This window comes from Rhinoderma darwinii, chromosome 2, assembly GCF_050947455.1.
Source record: "Rhinoderma darwinii isolate aRhiDar2 chromosome 2, aRhiDar2.hap1, whole genome shotgun sequence".
Classification (NCBI taxonomy): Eukaryota; Metazoa; Chordata; class Amphibia; order Anura; family Rhinodermatidae; genus Rhinoderma; species Rhinoderma darwinii.
This window is the reverse complement of record NC_134688.1, coordinates 40,687,469-40,706,157: the sequence shown is the minus strand read 5'-3', so window position 1 is coordinate 40,706,157 and position 18,689 is coordinate 40,687,469. Positions and strand designations below refer to the sequence as shown.

The window sequence follows — 18,689 nt, the reverse complement described above, 5'->3', positions numbered from 1 at the left end:
ATGAGTATGTTTGACGTATGCACCGGGAGCTTTTCTGGTGCATACAGTTAATGTACACTGCGAACGCAGTGTGAGAAGGGCCTAAGCTGCAAACATGGAGTTGCTTACATTGAAGTTGGGTGCTTTTGGAAAACCATAAAATAACAAAAGACCCATTATTAACCTGATAAATGCCCCGCCGTTCAAATGTGACGCACCAGTGGTCCCCGGTTTTGTTCAATCTGCTGCAGCGATGACCTGCCTGTATACCCATCTGACCTCTGCAGCCAATAACTAGCCCAAGTGGTGTTTGGCACAAGACCGTTGAGGCCAGTGATTGGTTGCAGTGGGCATGAGGGTATACGGCACGTCATTAGTGCAGTGAACATAGCCCGGCAGGGACCAACCGAATAGCGGCTCTGGATCGGTGGGGTAATTATCAGGTTAGTAATGAGTCTTCTATTATTTTCTAGCATTTCCCACCCTTGGATACGTTTTTTTCCGATCACAGAAAACTCGAGTGCTGGTGGACGACACACCAGCGGCACCATGGGTAAAGTGTCAAATTTATTATTTTTAGTAATTTGAGACAATTGTAACTTTTTTTTTTTTTTTGTAGGGGGGATGGCTGCAACAAACCTTTTCAATTATCTCCCGTACTTCCTCCTTTCCCCGGCGTTGATGACTATTCAGAGAGGCAGATTTTTCAGTGATATTACAAACAGTTAACAATAAACCTGCTAAAAAGTTTAGCCACTAACTCTGTTTCGTTGTTCTTGAGCCCCTTCAAGCTTTATAGGCTGTGTTCTGTTTTACAGGAGCTTGCTGCAAATCTCAAAGCTCAAATGGAAGAAGCTCGACAGCAGAAACGAAATCAACCACAAAACTCTGGGAAAGACCGTAGAGAAAAATCTGAGGTAACACCATCAAGGCATTTCAGGCCACAAATTGGCAGTGTAGCCGTGATCTGGCTTTATTATAGCATGTATTTACTAGGAAGCCTAGATAACAGATGTACAAAAATAGCATTTTCTTGTGGTTCCCAGGTGATAACCAGTAACTCATGAGAGAGCGAAATCCGTTCAATTTAATGTAACGCTTGTATGTCCCTTTTGTATATACGGTAAGTGCTTAGTACTTTTCGAGGAATTGTAGAATGGTGCAAACTGAAGTGCTACGGTACCTTTTAGAAACTTATAGGCTAAGATACCAGGGATGGCATTGTGAACAAATCCCTTTGTGCCGTATGGTGACTCCGTAATGCTTCAAGGTGAGAATACTTCTATAATACAAGAATTGGAGCCCATACAGTTATTTCTTCGTATGCCCTATTGCAGACGTAAACATCCCTCAAGAGTACAGGTACCACAAATGTCTCCTGCTGACGCGCTTCCCTAACATCCAAATTCTCCCGTAAATGGAGTGAATCTGGGATTAGTTATTCATAATACAATTCCCACATCTATTAAAGGGCAATTCTCACCGACTGCCTTGACCCTCGCCGATCCCCAGATTGAACGATTAACTAGCGTTGTGGCTCTTTCACAGTTGATCTCTGCAGTGGGTCTACTCCACCTGCTGTGTAGAAAAATGCAACACAACCCGATTTACTTACTGGATAAAGTTCCCAGCACATTCTGTAGAAAAGATTCCGGCCGGTGTCCCAGAGTTCGAACCCCAGTGATCATGAAGTGATGGCATATTATTGTAATCTTTACTTTTAATCTTTTCAGTAACAGAAAACTTTATAATTTGTTTCGTCGACTTCGAGCCGAGTCATTAGGAATCCTGTTTGAGGATCCAGCCAGGCATATCCTCCCAGATTACAATTGATTTTTGCATTATTGCGTTAAATAGAATGAGTAATGTGTGTAATCTTGATTGGGTTTCATGAATAGCCGGGCAGCACTGGTTGGATTGGATAATTCTGCATAGGTTTATCAAGCCTGAGGCTGTAGAAACTGTGGCTGAACTACAAGTCACAGCCCTTTCTGCAAACTAGTGACATCCGCATGATGAACTGAGCCGGGGCTTTGTGTTTTCAGTACATTTAAGGGTAATAGTTATTTTGTAATGGTGGACATAATTGGGGGAACATGATCTCATTGAAATTTATACGAGCACTAACCATAGAAGGCCCTGGAGCATTCGCTTGTACTCCCAATTCCCTGCACAGCGATTGGTCAAAAGCAGGAGAAAAGTCAGTGATTTATGGTCCTTTCATTCTTGGGATCAGCAGGGGTCCCAAAGGTCAGGCCCCCACCAATCAGAATTTTACGGCATTTCCTAGCAATGTTGTATAAAATTTGAAGATGGGAATACGTGTTTAATGGTTGCCCTACATTTAGCAGCAAGTTCAAGAACCTGTTGGGCCCCTTTCACACTGCGTTTCTCCTGCACGTTTGACGTGTGCGTCGTGAAAACTTTCAGCGCATACATCAAACGTACCCATAGGCTCCCATTATACCGGTCAAAGGCTAAAAGAGTGTCCTTATGGCTTCCCTCGGACAGTGTACCTTGCAGATACCGCTTTTATTTTCTATATAGAATAGTGCAGTCAACTACGCTATTATATCCAGGGGCATTCAGTATGAAAACTTATACTGTGCGGTATATGTTTTTAACCTGGGAGCCTATAGGTGATGGATGCCGTGAATGGCATCAGTTATACGTATTCATTTAACGTGTACTTTATGAGCTTCTCAATGGCCTTTCTTGACGTATCCGTTAAACTGATGCCATAATAGTCTGTGTGACGAAGCCTTACAGCGGCATATGACTCTCATGGACTATGTGGGATCCATTTAACAGCTGCGTCATGAAAAGTTCATGACGTATACGTCAACTGCATCTCATAATAGTCTATGGATTCATGACTTACACTGGGAAAAGCTTTTGACGTATATGCTTCAAACGGAGATCACAAACACCGTGTAACAGAGATCTTAGGCTGGTTTATCACGGCTGTAACGTGACCCCATTTTATCCTTCTTTTTATGGATACAACCCTTTAATTCCCTTCAGTTCTATTGACCCAAACTCGGGTCTACAGAATAGCTTGGTGGGCTGTTAGGTTCACTAGAACTGCAGGATAGTGACTGTTATAGGGACCCTAAAATATGGCCGTATTAGGCCGGTTTTACATGGTCCTAACACTGAATGATGAATCGGCAAAAAGACTAGCAATTTTTGGCAGATATAGAGCCATCTGTACACTTAGGTGGCCAAATCAGTTGAAGCTGTGCAATAACTTGAAATTGACAGATATAATCTAAAGAAAATCTTCTGAGTAGTTTGAATAGTAACTTTACCTCACGTACCCTGTTCAGTACATGAGTCACGTATTTATTTATTTTTTTTCGCAAATTAGATTTTACAATAATTACCTTGAGGCTTCATCCTGCTAAAAAATTAATGAATCAATTAAACTCTTCTTTCATCTCTAATTTCATTATTTATTAGCCGTTTAAAGCATTGTTCCTTCTTGCGTATTACTTCTAAAAAGTTTTTAGTGTGTTGATTTTGAAGAGGGAAATTGCACCAGTTAAAGGGACACGAACTAAAGAAAAAAAAAATTACATCGGAAGAAAATAGGAAAGAAAGAAAATTTCAGTTGGTCAGATTACAGAAATTTGTGATCCATCCTCCGAAAGTTTTGTAAGTATTTGACGCACAAACAAGGCGCAGTGGGGCATTAGGGGTAGTTCACACAGTGTTTTTTGGCACTGATGTTTATGTGGAAATCGCGTTGGAATCAGTGCTAAGAAGCACCCACAAATTATTCAATGGGAAGGGCATGCTTTTTTGTTTTTTTTCCCAAGTCGCTTTTGGCCGCTCGCGGAAAGAAAAGCGGCATGCACCTTCTTTGAGCGGTTTCCACCACTGACTTCCCTTTGAAATCAATGGGAGGCAAAACCTGTGGCGCTCATTTGGAGTATTTTTTTGCCGTGGCTTTTGCATTAGAAAAAGCGTGGCGAAATAAAAAGCTTAAAAAAAACGCTTGTATTCAAATTCTGCCTCCCAAATTTTTTTCTGCCTGACAAAGAAATGCTGTGTGAACTAAGCCTTAGAGGGGGAAGCATAATTAATTGTAATATGATTCTGAACTGGATTAACCCCTTAAGGACGCAGCCTAGTTTGGGCCTTAAGGCTCAGAGCCCATTTTTCAAATCTGACATATTTCACTTTATGTGGTAATAACGTCGGAATGCTTAAACCTACCCAAGCGATTCTGAGATTGTTTTCTCGTGACACATTGGGCTTCATGTTCGTGGTAAAATTTAGTCGATATATTCAGTGTTTATTGGTGAAAAATTGCAAAATTTAGAGAAAATTTTGAAAAAATTGCATTTTTCAGAATTTAAATGCATCTGCTTGAAAAACAGACGGTTATACCACCCAAAATAGTTACTAGCTCACATTTCCCATATGTGTACTTTAGATTGGCATCGTTTTTTGAACATTATTTTATTTTTCTTGGACGTTACAAGGCTTATAACATAAACAGAAATTTCTCATATTTTTAAGAAAATTTCAAAAGCCTTTTTTTAAGGTACCTCTTGAGTTCTGAAGTGGTATTATGGGGCCTATGTATTAGAAACCCTGATAAAACACCCCATTTTAAAAACTAGACCCCTCAAAGTATTCAAAACAGCATTTAGAAGGTTTTTTTTAACCCTTAAGGAATTTCACAGGAATTAAAGCAAAGTGGAGGTGAAATTTGCAAATTTCATTTTTCTTGCTGAATTTAAATTTTATTCATTTTTTTTCTGTAACACAGAAGGTTTTACCAGAGAAACACTACTAAATATGTATTGTCCATATTCTGCAGTTTTTAGAAATGTCCCACATGTGGCCCTACTGCGCTCGTGGACTAAACACAAGCCCTAGAAGCAAAGAAGCACCTAGTGCATTTTGAGTCCCCTTTTTTATTAGAATATATTTTAGGCAGCATGCCAGGTTTGAAGAGGTGTTGAGGTGCCAAAACAGTGGGAATCCCCCAATAGTGACCCAATTTTGGAAACTACACCCCTCAAGGAATTCATTTATGGTTGTTGTTACCATTTTGACCGCACAGTTTTTTCACAGCACGTATTTGAATTGGGCTGTGAAATGAAAAATTTCTCCTGAGTGCAGCAATACGCCATTTGTGGTAATAAACTGCCGTTTGGGCCCATGGGAGGCCTCAGAAGGAAAGGAGCGCTATATGTTTGTTGGAGTACAGATTTTGCTGGTTTGGTTTTCGGGTGCCATGTCGCATTTGCAGAGCCCCAGAGGTATCAAAGCAACGGAAACCCATCAGAAGTGACCCCATTTTGGAAACTACACCCCGCAAGGAATTCATTTATGGGTAATGTGACCTTTTAGACCCCATAGTTTCTTCACAGAACTTATTTGAATTGGCCTGGGAATTAAAAAAAAATATATTTTTTCCAATAATATGTCATTTTAGCTCAAAAATTCTTATTCTCACAAGAAATAAAATACTCCATTTTGTTGCCCAATTTGTCCTGAGTGCGGCAATACCCCATTTGTGGTAATAAACTGTCGTTTGGGCCCATGGGAGGGCTCAGAAGGAAAGGAGCGCTGTGTGTTCTTTGGAGTCCAGATTTTGCTGGATTGGTTTTCGGGTGCCATGTCGCATTTGCAGAGCCCCAGAGGTATCAAAGCAATGGAAACCAACCACAAATGACCCCATTTTGGAAACTACACCCCTCAAGGAATTCATTTATGGGTGTTGTGACCATTTTGACCCCATAGTTTTTTCACAGAACTTATTTGAATTGGGCTGGGAATGAAAACAAAATTATTTTTTTCAAATAATATGTAGTTTTGGCTGAAAATTTCTTATTTTCACAAGAAACAAAATACCCCATTCTGTTGCGCAATTTGTTCTGAGTGCTGCAATACCCCATTTGTGTTGATAAACTGCCGTTTGGGCCCATGGGAGGGCTCTGAAGGAAAGGACCACCATTTGGCCTACTGGGGATTTTCTAGTGCAAAGTCATGCATGCAGAAGCCCCTGAGGTACCAGTAAAATTGAAACCCGCAAGAAGTGACCCCGTTTTAATAACTACACCCTTAAGGCATTCATCTAGAGGTGTAGTGAGCATTTTGACCAGAGACCTACACCCCATAAACTGTAATGTGGGTTCTCCCGGGTATGGCAATACCCTACATGTGGCTGTTATCAGCTGCCTGGGCACACAGCAGGGCTCAGAGGGGAAAGACGAGGGGGGATAAGCTGTGCGGAGTGCATCAGGGTAAGTAAAATTGGGGTAAATTATAAACCAAGGGATGTATGATAAATTTTAAAACACTCTTTCATATAGAGCTCTGGTTTTTCAGGACACGTGTCACATTGATATATTGTGTCATCCCTTATCGCCCTCTTATAGCAGACTTTGCACCTCTTTTGACTTTTTCCCTTCTTGCCAGTTTGGGGAACTTCTCCTGGAAAGTGTTGCCGCCTTGGTACGATGCGTGTGGCCCCGCTTCCAGAAGTACTGGGTGCCCCCCCTTCTTGGTCCCTAAAGATTAGGTTCTTGATAATCACCTCTTGAAATTCCAGGAAAGTTCCCGTCTGGCCTGCACATCGACGTACGCATTGTACAATGCCATCTGTATGATGTGCCCGGCCAGCATCTTATACCACACCGCATGGCGCTGCAGGGCTTCAGGATTTGATCTGACAAGTCAACACCTCCCATGTACCTATTGTAGTCCAGGATGCAGTCTGGTTTGGGGGTGGCCTTTCCTTCATATATCCTAAATCTGTAGGTATACCCTGATGCACTCTCGCAGCTTATACATCTTCACGCCATACCTTGCCCTCTTACCCGGCAGGTACTCGCGGAATTGAACACTCCCTTTAAAATGTACCAGGGACTCATCAATAGAAATACACTTCTCGGGGGTGAATGCTGGGAAAACAGGGCACTGAGACGGTCTAATAGGGGTCTCCGTTTATACAAACGGTCAAAACTGGGGTCATCTCGGGGTGGGCACGGCTCATTATCAGTATAATGTAAGAAGCGAAGTATTGCCTCATTTATTTTTTTAGGTTCCAGTTCAGTTCTGAAGTTGCTTTGAGGGGCCCATATATTAGAAACCCCTATCAAATACCCCATTTTAGAAACTAGACCCCTCAAAGTCTTCACAACAGCATTTAGAAAGTTTATGAACACTTTAGGTGTTTCACAGAAATTTAGAGCAAAGTAGAGGTGAAATGTAAATTATTTTTTTTGTCAGAAAATCCTCTTTATACCATTTTTTTTATAACACAAAAGGATTTATCACAGAAACGCAACTTAATACGTATTGCCCAGATTCTGCAGTTTAGAGAAATATCCCACATGTGGCCCTAGTGCGGTAATGGACTGAAGCACCGGCCTCCGAAGCAAAGAAGCACCTAGCGGATTATGAGACCTCCTTTTTATTAGGCACCATGTCCGGTTTGAAGAGGTCTTGTGGTGCCAAAACATTGGGAACCCCCCCAAAAGTGACCCCAATTTGGAAACTAGACCCCTTGAGGAATCCATTGTAGTTTTCTTGGGGTGCATGCAGCTTTTTGATCAGTTTTTATTCTATTTTTAGGTGGCGTGGTGACTAAAAAACAGCAATTCTACTATTGTTTTTTTATTCTTTTTTTTTTTTTACAGCGTTCACCGTGCGCTATAAATGACATATTCACTTTATTCTGCGGGGCGATACGATTACGGCGATACCAGATGTTTATAGGTTTTTTTTATGTCTTATGGCGTTTGCACAATAAAATACGTTTTGTAAACAATCATTCACTTTTTGTGTTACCTTATTCTAAGAGCCATAACGTTTTTATTTTTCCATCAATAAAGCCGTGCGAGGACTTATTTTTTACGTAACGAACTGTAGTTTCGATCAGTACCATTTTTAGGTACATGCGACTTTTTGATCTATTTTTATTCCATTTTTTGGGAGGTGAAGTGACCAAACAATTGTGATTGTGGTACGGTTTATTATTATTTTCTTTTACGGCGTTCACCGTGCGGGATAAATAACAAAATAATTTAGTAGTTCAGGCCGTTACGGACGCGGCGATACCAATTATGTATAGTTTATTTGTTTGTTTATATATTTTTATTAATAATAAATGACAGGGGAAAAAGGGGGATTTTTACTTTTATTACTTTTATTTTCTTATTTTTACACATCTTTTTTTAACTTTTTTACTGTATTACTTTGTCCCACTAGGGGACTTGAGGGCAGGAGGCCCTGATCGCTATTCTAATACACTGCACTACATGCGTAGTGCAGTGTATTAGAACTGTCAGCTACTCACTGACAGCAAGCATAGTGGGTCCTGACGTTGTCAGGACCCACTAGGCTTCCGTCTATGGCATAGCCGGACGCCGTTTTTTGGTGTCCGGTTGCCATAGTCACCATCGCCGGCCGCTGTCGCGTAGCAGGCCGGCGATGGCAGCTTAACCCCTAAAAAGCCGCGATCTCTATAGAACGCGGCTTTTAAGGGGTTAATCAGTGGGGACACAGCGATCGGTCCCCGCTGTAGGAGCTATGACAGCTGCTGAACAAGACAGCAGCTGTCACAGCTCCTGTATGTGTCGGGAGGACGGCCGAAACGGCCGTTACTCCCGAGACGTACTATTAGGTCATGGAGCGCGAACGATGCAGCTGCCATGACGTAATAGTACGTCCAGGAGCGGGAAGGGGTTAAACTAGAGAAGGGTGTCATGGGATTTTGCTAGTATTTTCTTATTGCCCCTATATGTAGTGTCTCTTTTAGATCGGCTCTAAGCACTATTCGGGAGCCAGAAACACTCTGTTATATGGTTACTTAGGTCGCCATCTAGTTCAGCCAACTCTACCCCATGGCTAATGGAAAATTATCCTTGATCAATTATGTACCATTTACCACTATAATCCCTTATGCCATAGATGAGCATCGTACCCTTTTTTGAATGCCGTCATTATCTGCCATTACTACCTCTTCGGGTAGGACCTTCCATAGTTTTACTACTTTAGCTGATCGTATATGTAGGGTACATTTTTCTTAATAAACAGTTCACCCTGATTATCTTTGTACATATATGCAGCCGGCGTTCTCGTATAAATAAGATCTTGGATATGAAAGTGATTGCTAGAATCACACAAGATTTTGTCCATATTTCCCCTCCTGTACTGACTGATAGGGCACTAGAGAAGAAGCTGGTCAGGATAAGTTCCGGGTTTACATGGCCTGCTTAGTGATGGTCACAACCTTAGTACATTTCAAGTAGAAAAGAGATGCAACAGCCGACGAGTCTATAGTAAATACAGAAAAGAGCCAGTAGACGTCCGCATCAGTTTAAAGGAACACTCCGGTCATCCTCTTACCGATCGCTTTGTTGCTGAGCGATCGATCTCCTACGATCCCGACCACCGTTACGTCACGTGACCGCAATTTGACTACCTGATTCCTACAGCGTTTGCTGTGTGGACTATTGAGCTTCTCATAGGAATACATAGTGAAACTGTCCTCCGGTTCACACAGCAGACACTGTAGGAATTGGGCAGTCACATGGCATTCACGTGACATAACAGCGGCCGGGATCGGCGTTCGACAACAAAACGTCCCGCAGGATGACCTGCCCTACCTTTTACAGGATGTACTTTCCAAATGGGGGCCACGATAAAATAATTCACTGGAGTAATCCTTTTAAGCTTCTTTAGTCCGGCATAAAACGTACAAATAAGTGATGTCTCCGCCTCTCCTGAGGCTTTTCTAGAGGCCTCCGCAGAGAGCTCGAAACATCGGTTTCTTTGCAAGTTTTATGCTTGAGTATAAAGCGTGAAATGATGCTGACGTCCATTGGCTCTTTTCTGGATCCATAGCACGTTTGTTATTTACTCTGATAATACTGCTGGTGATTTTATGAATTACCGGCATTGTGATCGGAGGGATCCAAACAGCAGAGAAGAGTACCGAACACAGCAGTAAGCGGAATAGAAGTTCTCCTATGGAACTGTTTTTTTTTTTTTTTCTTCTACTTCCCAGAATTAACTTTTTGCTGTAGGAAAAGTGAATTAATTTCCTGTTTCTTGAACTGTTAAAGACAATTAAGTTTCACCGTGGAGCAACACAATGTTAATTGCCTCATCCTTATTTGTATCTTCTGAAATCAGCAATGTTTATGGCATGCCAAGATATGACCAAAGTCATTTAAAAGAATCTAAAAATAAATCACTTGGACTGAAGCTATTAGCAGATCACTGACCGTAATTTACTGTGGTCTTGTCACTCACTGGTCCTTTATATTATAAACCTTACGGTGCGATGAGTATTGATGTGGAAAATTAATTCCTAGTAACAGAGACTCGGGAAAGGAAGTTCTTGGGCCCTCGTCATATTCAGCCATAATTATTAGCTATATTTGAGCTTGATGGATATTTGACTTTTATATTTTTTCAACCTTTTTATTCAAAAAAAAAATTTCCATTTTGAAATATATATATATATATTTTTTTTTACTAGAATTGCTGCTTAGAAAAAGACTTGCTGATATTATTCCCACATCTGTATCCATATGTAAATGTTTCTGGGGGGACTGGAGATAAAGTACTAATCATGGGGCTACATGTTCTTTGGGGTTGACCGTCATCCTCGTGAAGAGCCCGACAATTAACATCGTCTCAGCCTGAAATGGATGATCGGAAGCAGCAATAGATAGCTAGATATAGATTCACTTATGTAGACTTTATTGTCCCTTTAACGGGGTTGTCCCATCATAACTGCATCCTCATGAAAACTTATTTCAGCCATCAACTGATTTTACCTTGAAAGCGGTCGGTGACTACGCCTTTCATCTGCAGCTTTGTAGCGGAAATATGGTCTTGCATAGTAAATTGGTGAACCTATAATATAAGGTCACTGCAAGTCCTCTAGGGTGGGAGCTACTCTTTCCAGAGGCCACTATCCTGATCAAAGCATCTTACTTCATCTACGTCCATATAACTTTTATATGGTATTTACTACATGGGGCATTCCACCTTAAAGGGGTTCTCCAGTCATATTTTTTTTTTATTTATTTTTTTGCAAATCGCTTATAATGCTATAAAATAATAAAAGTACCATAATACTCGCCGTATCAATCCTCTGCCGCTCCCATGTTGACGCTTGACAAGTCCCTCACCCGTCTCTATTCTTTTTGCTCCAGCGATGACGTATCGACGTGACATTTGACCAATCACTAGATGTAGCCAATCACTAGATGTAGCCAATCACTAGCTGTAGTGGTGACGTGTCGACACCACTGAGGTCACAGCCAATCACGCGCCGTGTCAGCACGTAATTTCTGGAGCAGGAAGAACAGAGACCGGCAGGGTACCCCTAGGAGTCGGCATTGGAGCGCCAGGGGATTACTAAGGTGAGTATTAGTACTTTTGTTATTTTATAGCATTGTAATGTTTTATATGACTGGACAACACTTTCAATGACTCGCTACCTCTCTGGTATCCGCAGTCGGCAGGTATGAGACATAATATTGCATTTATAATCTCTCAGATCACAACTAGGGATGTTCTCTGCAAGCGAGTAGTACAGTAGCCTATGTCTTATACCTTGCAGAATTCACTGTTGGAATCCATCAATACTGTGCTGGCGTCCATATCCCAAAAAGTTTATCTAGAATTCCTTAACGTACTGCTCTGTATTCTAGGAGATCTAGGTTTTTTTTCCTTTTCCTACACCAGACTACTTATACAGTGCTGTCTCCTTCAATGCACCGCAGATGTTCATACCAAATAAACCAGCAGAATTTTTCATATAGCTCTTGATGTACGAGTCAAAAAATTACCCGCACTCCGATTTATATTACAACTTCTGTTGGCCGCACTGTCTTAGCGCTTTCCGTACGAAGTCGCGCTCTCCCCAGTCACTGCTGTGCAGGTTTGAACGTCTTACATCTGTTTGTGTGACTGCGGTGTGAGAAACAATGGCTGCCGCACTTGTGATTTGCACGAATAAAGAGCTGCGTGCAGTGATTCGTTTTTTGTGGTCTGAGGGGCTGTCTGGTGCCGATATTTATCGAAGACTTTGTGCACGGTATGGAGAAAGTGTTTTGTCGTGAAGAAGGGGTGTATGAATGTATAGAGAAGTTCAAAGAAGGTCGCACAAGTGTCAGCCATGAGGAGCCGGACGACCATCCACGACTGATGACAACGTTGAGCGTGCACGTGAACTGATTCTATTGGATAGACCGTCACCGGTTTGCGGATAGTTTTTGACGATCCTCGTAGATGGAGAAGAGTCAATACAAGATGATTGAAGCACATTGTTCGTGAAGTTTCTCAATCTTATATGTAGATTCATAACTTCATTGTAATGATATTTAACATGAGATGTAAATCACAGATGTTGGCAGTCGTAGAGGGTGGTCTGTTATCGCCATGATAAAATACAATGTCACAAGCAGCAATTAAACTGCCTTTCTGTAATTAATCTTTCATTTTTAGATAAGCTCAGTGAAATCTATACAAGACGCTTTTTTTTCCTTATTGTCTTGCAGCTTCAGTTTTTTTTTTTTAATAAGTTTCCTCAGGGAAAACTGTGTGCAGAGAATCAGCGGGAGGACAGCGGGTTATTAGGAAACAGTATAATAGCGAGGGGGTATTGGTACTACACTCTTGGCAGCTATTGTCATTGTTCTGTCTGTGCCTTCTCCCAAGTGTTCTTGTATCTTGTCTCTTATATAATTTTACATGGACTATGTCCGTATCCTCCTTCCCTGGCATACTAAACACCCTCACCGACGCCGAGTAGCATGTTCATCTCTTCACAGCTTCAGAAGTTCGGACCTCTAAACTGAAAAGCTTTCGAAATCGAAGCCTCGTGGTTGACTTTCTGGTACTTGGGCCTTTGCCCACCACACTAGAGGGTCATTTCTATGCTTGTAGTAGTAGTATTTTATTTATAATTTTTATTTTTTATATATTTTTACAGTGAAGGAAATAAGTATTTGATCCCTTGCTGATTTTGTAAGTTTGCCCACTGTCAAAGACATGAACAGTCTAGAATTTTTAGGCTAGGTTAATTTTACCAGTGAGAGATAGATTATATTTTTTTAAAAAAACAGAAAATCACATAGTCAAAATTATATATATTTATTTGCATTATGCACAGAGAAATAAGTATTTGATCCCCTACCAACCATTAAGAGTTCAGCCTCCTCCAGACCAGTTACACGCTCCAAATCAACTTGGTGCCTGCATTAAAGACAGCTGTCTTAAATGGTCACCTGTATAAAAGACTCCTGTCCACAGACTCAATTAACCAGTCTGACTCTAACCTCTACAACATGGGCAAGGCCAAAGAGCTTTCTAAGGATGTCAGGGACAAGATGATAGACCTGCACAAGGCTGGAATGGGCTACAAAACCATAAGTAAGACGCTGGGTGAGAAGGAGACAACTGTTGGTGCAATAGTAAGAAAATGGAAGACATACAAAATGACTGTCAATCGACATCGATCTGGGGCTCCATGCAAAATCTCACCTCGTGGGGTATCCTTGATCCTGAGGAAGGTGAGAGCTCAGCCGAAAACTACACGGGGGGAACTTGTTAATGATCTCAAGGCAGCTGGGACCACAGTCACCAAGAAAACCATTGGTAACACATTACGCCATAATGGATTAAAATCCTGCAGTGCCCGCAAGGTCCCCCTGCTCAAGAAGGCACATGTACAGGCCCGTCTGAAGTTTGCAAATGAACATCTGGGTGATTCTGAGAGTGATTGGGAGAAGGTGCTGTGGTCAGATGAGACTAAAATTGAGCCCTTTGGCATTAACTCAACTCGCCGTGTTTGGAGGAAGAGACATGCTGCCTATGACCCAAAGAACACCGTCCCCACTGTCAAGCATGGAGGTGGAAACATTATGTTTTGGGGGTGTTTCTCTGCTAAGGGCACAGGACTACTTCACCGCATCAATGGGAGAATGGATGGAGCCATGTACCGTCAAATCCTGAGTGACAACCTCCTTCCCTCCACCAGGACATTAAAAATGGCTCGTGGCTGGGTCTTCCAGCACGACAATGACCCGAAACATACAGCCAAGGCAACAAAGGAGTGGCTCAAAAAGAAGCACATTAAGGTCATGGAGTGGCCTAGCCAGTCTCCAGACCTTAATCCCATCGAAAACGTATGGCGGGAGCTGAAGATCCGAGTTGCCAAGCGACGGCCTCGAAATCTTAATGATTTACAGATGATCTGCAAAATTCCATCTAACGTGTGCAAACCTCATCATCAACTACAAAAAATGTCTGACTGCTGTGCTTGTCAACAAGGGTTTTGCCACCAAGTATTAAGTCTTGTTTGCCAAAGGGATCAAATACTTATTTCTCTGTGCACAATGCAAATAAATATATATAATTTTGACAGATTTTTCTGTTTTTTTTTTTAATATAATCTATCTCTCACTGGTAAAATTAACCTAGCCTAAAAATTCTAGACTGTTCATGTCTTTGACAGTGGGCAAACTTACAAAATCAGCAAGGGATCAAATACTTATTTCCTTCACTCTATGTAACTTTGTGGTTCTTGAGCCTTTAATTCTTTTTATTTAAGAACAAACCCTTTTTATTTTTTTTCTGGTTCTGGAGATAAAAAAAAACTTAGTGGCAAAATATTTCTCTTAGTAAGGGCAATATCATTAAATATAAGTAAAATCAATAGGATTTGGCATTTAAAGGCTTCATTGAAACTAGAAAAAAAATTCCTGTAGGGATACAGCGAGGTATGAATACTGTGAACTGAGCAGTTGCATGATACCTAATAGATGTGTCCCTAAATCCCCCGATCATCTGTTAAGAGGGCTGCATGATTTCGCTATTGATTGAGTCTCTGCACATAAAAGGGGCCGATACTTTGGGCCGTCATGGAAATTGTGATGGGTTGAGAGGATAATTTTCTTACGAAATCTCTCCCCTTTAGAAACTTTATGTGACTTCGGGAGTGTCACGCCAATTTTTTCTTTCCCCCCTACTAAAGTGGCAAAGCTAATCTGCCCATTTTATTGCTTCCATGACTCGGATGTTTACCAGCATTTGGATTGCAGAGAGGTTTTGGTTTTTGCAGTTTTTTGTGAAGATTTGTATATTGACCTTGGCATAAGTGGCATATATAAGCTTTGCATATCTTGTTCTTTTATTTTTAGGTCGTCTCCTGTGTCTCAGGCTTTGCTTGCGTCAGATTTTTAGCCACAAACATGAATTTCTATGCATCTTTTACAAAGCGGTGCAGTTTGATGCAAAATTTCATGAAGGTGCACATGGGTGTAAAGTGCTTGGTGGTATTTTTACAATTTGTAAGGTTTCTATTTCAGAAACTGAGTAGGGTGGCATTATATGATTTCTCTATTTTGACTAATTTTATTATTTTTGTATGTCATGAGTGAAAATTGTCCCGTAACCTGTGGCGGAAATGGGTTAAGTATGGAGAAAATCCACCAAATGCTCCAGTATGAATGTGCCCAGTGGCTATCAACACAGCTCAATATAACCTAGGATGTCTCTCCTCCCATGTGAGGTCACGGACTATCCACACGCACGCTGTCTTTCACGCCTCACAAGATAATGGCCGTGTCCTCCCGGCTTTCAATGTTCTTTTATTTTAGTTTTACTTCTTTTCGCTCTCATAAAAAAAAACCCTCCCTAAGTGAAGAGTCCCTCATCATTTTGTTAAAGGGCAGAAACACACAGCGAGATTCATTAGCAATAAATGTTAAACGCCTCCTGCACATCTGAATAATTTAATATCCACTTCAGAAAGGAAAAAGTCCAGCTCTGCCACTTAAGCACTTTATGCAAATGTTTAGTTCAAACTGTTCCAACACCTTGAAAGTTTTTTTTATTATGAATTGATGTAAATGGAAATCTTATTAAACATCACTGATGGGGGAGGATTGCTGGAAAATGAGTTTATGATTGGAGCGTGGATGAAAGCCTCATCCCTCTCTACCTCTTCACAGGTCTGGGAGTTGCTTTTGAACAATAGATGGATGTTGTTGAGGATTTTCTTTTCAATGTCGTCTTATTTTTTATTTTTTGCTTGTTTGGTCACAGAGGTCGGGAGCTGGAGAAGAGCAAGAAGTTCTGCTGGTCAAAACTGACCAATCCGGGAGAGCTTGGCCAGTGAACGCCATGTCCGGTCCTGCGGAGCCGAGGGGAGGAAGGCGAAAGAGACAACTGGTATTTTTTATATATATATATATATATATATATATATATATATATATAGACCCTTTGCACCCCTATATCCAGTATCGACTGTCATATGAAAGCATTGAACCCTATGAAGAATACATTGAAAGCAATTACAAAAAGTCATTTTAGTGGCGGTATGCAGCAAAAGCGCGTCATTTTTGTAAAAAAAAAAACACACCAAAATACACTTTTAGCTTTATACTATATATAGGTGTAATGGACCTCCCAGCTGTTTTTAGGGAGTCCTCCATGCCAAACAAGCAGATCGGAGATGTGACAACATCCGGTGTGGTTGCATGCTTGCAGCTCCAGTTGTACTTCCGTCCCTTTTTTAATTTTTTCGTGTTTTCAGCACTGGAGAAGGTAATATTTGGTAAGTAATTTTTTTTTATGTTTTCAAATTAAGTCCTATAGAAGCTTGCGGATTAAATGTTATTGACGTCAAGCTGCCCAATCTTCTCGTCCAGTCCACGTGTTCTTCCCTGAAGATGTCCATAGATAGCTGTTTGCCGAATGCTCATTCAGCGGACAGTATTCCTCCTGACTCTACCATTAACATGCACGGCCAAGCATATTTTAATGAATAGAGGTGAATAACTTACTGCCAGACCCTTCTGGTAGTGGTTTATTACCCACGAGAACAAAAGCTCAGGCATGTTGAAATGCAACATCCGGAATCAGCAGGGCCTTATACACTTTAGCTGCAATCTCATTGGTACACCGCAATACTCACAAGATCACAGTGACCGATACATCCATCGCTTGGAGTCACAGTCAGACAGTGGGAAATCGGTCATTTTGCCGGAAGCAATAGCGCAGTCGACTACGCTATTGCTTCCGGCAAAACGACGGGTCCGGTCCACAACAGAGACAAACGGAAACCATGGTCACCGGATCAGTCCCCATGGAAATCAATGGTGATGAAACGCAAACCTCTGGTTTCCGTCTGTGTCAGTTTGTGTCTGTTCAGGGTCCCGTTCTGACGGAAAGCTCAGACGGAACATCAGAACGGAACCCCAACACAGATGTGAACAGAGCCTAAATTATGCAGACGCTACACGCAGCTTGAGAATCCCTGTAGCCCGCAGTACAGGAGCATTCACATATGTTTCCCAGATGCCATGAGAGACGTATAGTAGAACATTAGGCCTCATTTATCAAAGCAGAAGCCCCAAAGTATAACTGTGCTGCTAGTTTTCATGTCATGTGTTGCTTGCTATGGGCGACATTTGGGTTCTTCTCTACCAGGACCCATGATGTGGCCCTCGGCATTAACTAGGGGAAGTCCAACAACGGAAAATCTTTACTAATCCTATAACGTCTTATAATTCACATGTCCTGTAAGGGATCAATAGATTTAGACATTTCTTCCTGCCTTCAGATATATTTCAATGGGATACAGTCCCTCATCGAAAGACTTAGATCAATGAATGATCGTCCATATTGTAGCAGATAAGATCATTTTTGTTTTTCCACAAATACAACTCAACATTATGGGTGTGAAGAATATGAAGCTGTCCAGACGTCATTACTGAGAAAAAGAAATAGACAAAACCGAGGCACATGTGCACTAAACTGAGCATCCGAAATATGGAATAACGGTGCCTTTACATGTATACATTTCTGTCCCAATTTGTATGCAGTTAAACCAATATCAACCTAAAGGTTTTTCTTTACACCGTTCACTAATCCGTACAACTTTTGATAGTCAAAACCACGAACACAGATCTTCAGCAGTGCAAAAAATTTACACTGTGTGTAAATGTAATCACTCAATAGTCTGGCTATAAAACCATCTAGAATTTTCTGAATGCCTCTGTACCATGTGACTACAATTTAATCACAATATCAAATAATTGACCCCTGTAAACACGTCATTTGATTTTTTGTCAAGACCAGTAGCGAATAGACAGACAAGCAAGATATCGCCCAATCGTACACATTATTGAATCAGGTAAAGGCACTCTTAATTGATTTGCTTAAATGGCCGATTGATCTGATTGACATCTGTTTCATCTGCCAGAAAACTCATCTGATATTATTAAAAAATCTTTGTCAATCCCCATGATCACCGACATTGTAGTGTGTAAATAGCTTCTCAAAGATATCTGAAAGCTCAAAACAGATGATGAAGACCAGAATTGGTTCTATCCTATTAAAATATCCCATATTGAAGTTGGTCGGATTAGTTAGTAATCTGTGTGTTTTATGGACTGATGAGTCTCGGTGGCGATAAACTTAACATAAGGATCAGCCACTATGTATCCGATCAATTGTATGTCGGATCGTTCATACGGACATATCAGGAACAAAAAAGTGTTGGAAAAAAGCCAAACGTGCTTGTGCGAAGTGGCAAACAGCGGCCGTAACTGGCAGATCATGCCATACATGCATAGTTTCAGCTACTTGAGAAAATCCCCACATGACTATTATGTCGGTGGCCATCGCGAGCAGTTTGTGTAAAATTTTAAAACAAT

General features: G+C 41.2%; 1 protein-coding gene across 2 annotated transcripts in view; it reads left to right on the top strand.

Annotated features, from left to right (window-relative positions):
• The window catches only part of CWF19L2 (CWF19 like cell cycle control factor 2), a 128,320-nt gene that overhangs the window by 66,096 nt on the left and 43,535 nt on the right, over positions 1–18,689 (top strand). The window contains exons 10-11 of one of the 2 annotated variants that reach the window (XM_075851585.1): positions 798–896; positions 16,072–16,197. In XM_075851585.1, coding sequence (XP_075707700.1) covers positions 798–896; positions 16,072–16,197 — 225 coding nt within the window. The remainder of the gene's footprint in view (positions 1–797; positions 897–16,071; positions 16,198–18,689) is intronic. The other variant, XM_075851586.1, reaches the window with a different exon arrangement.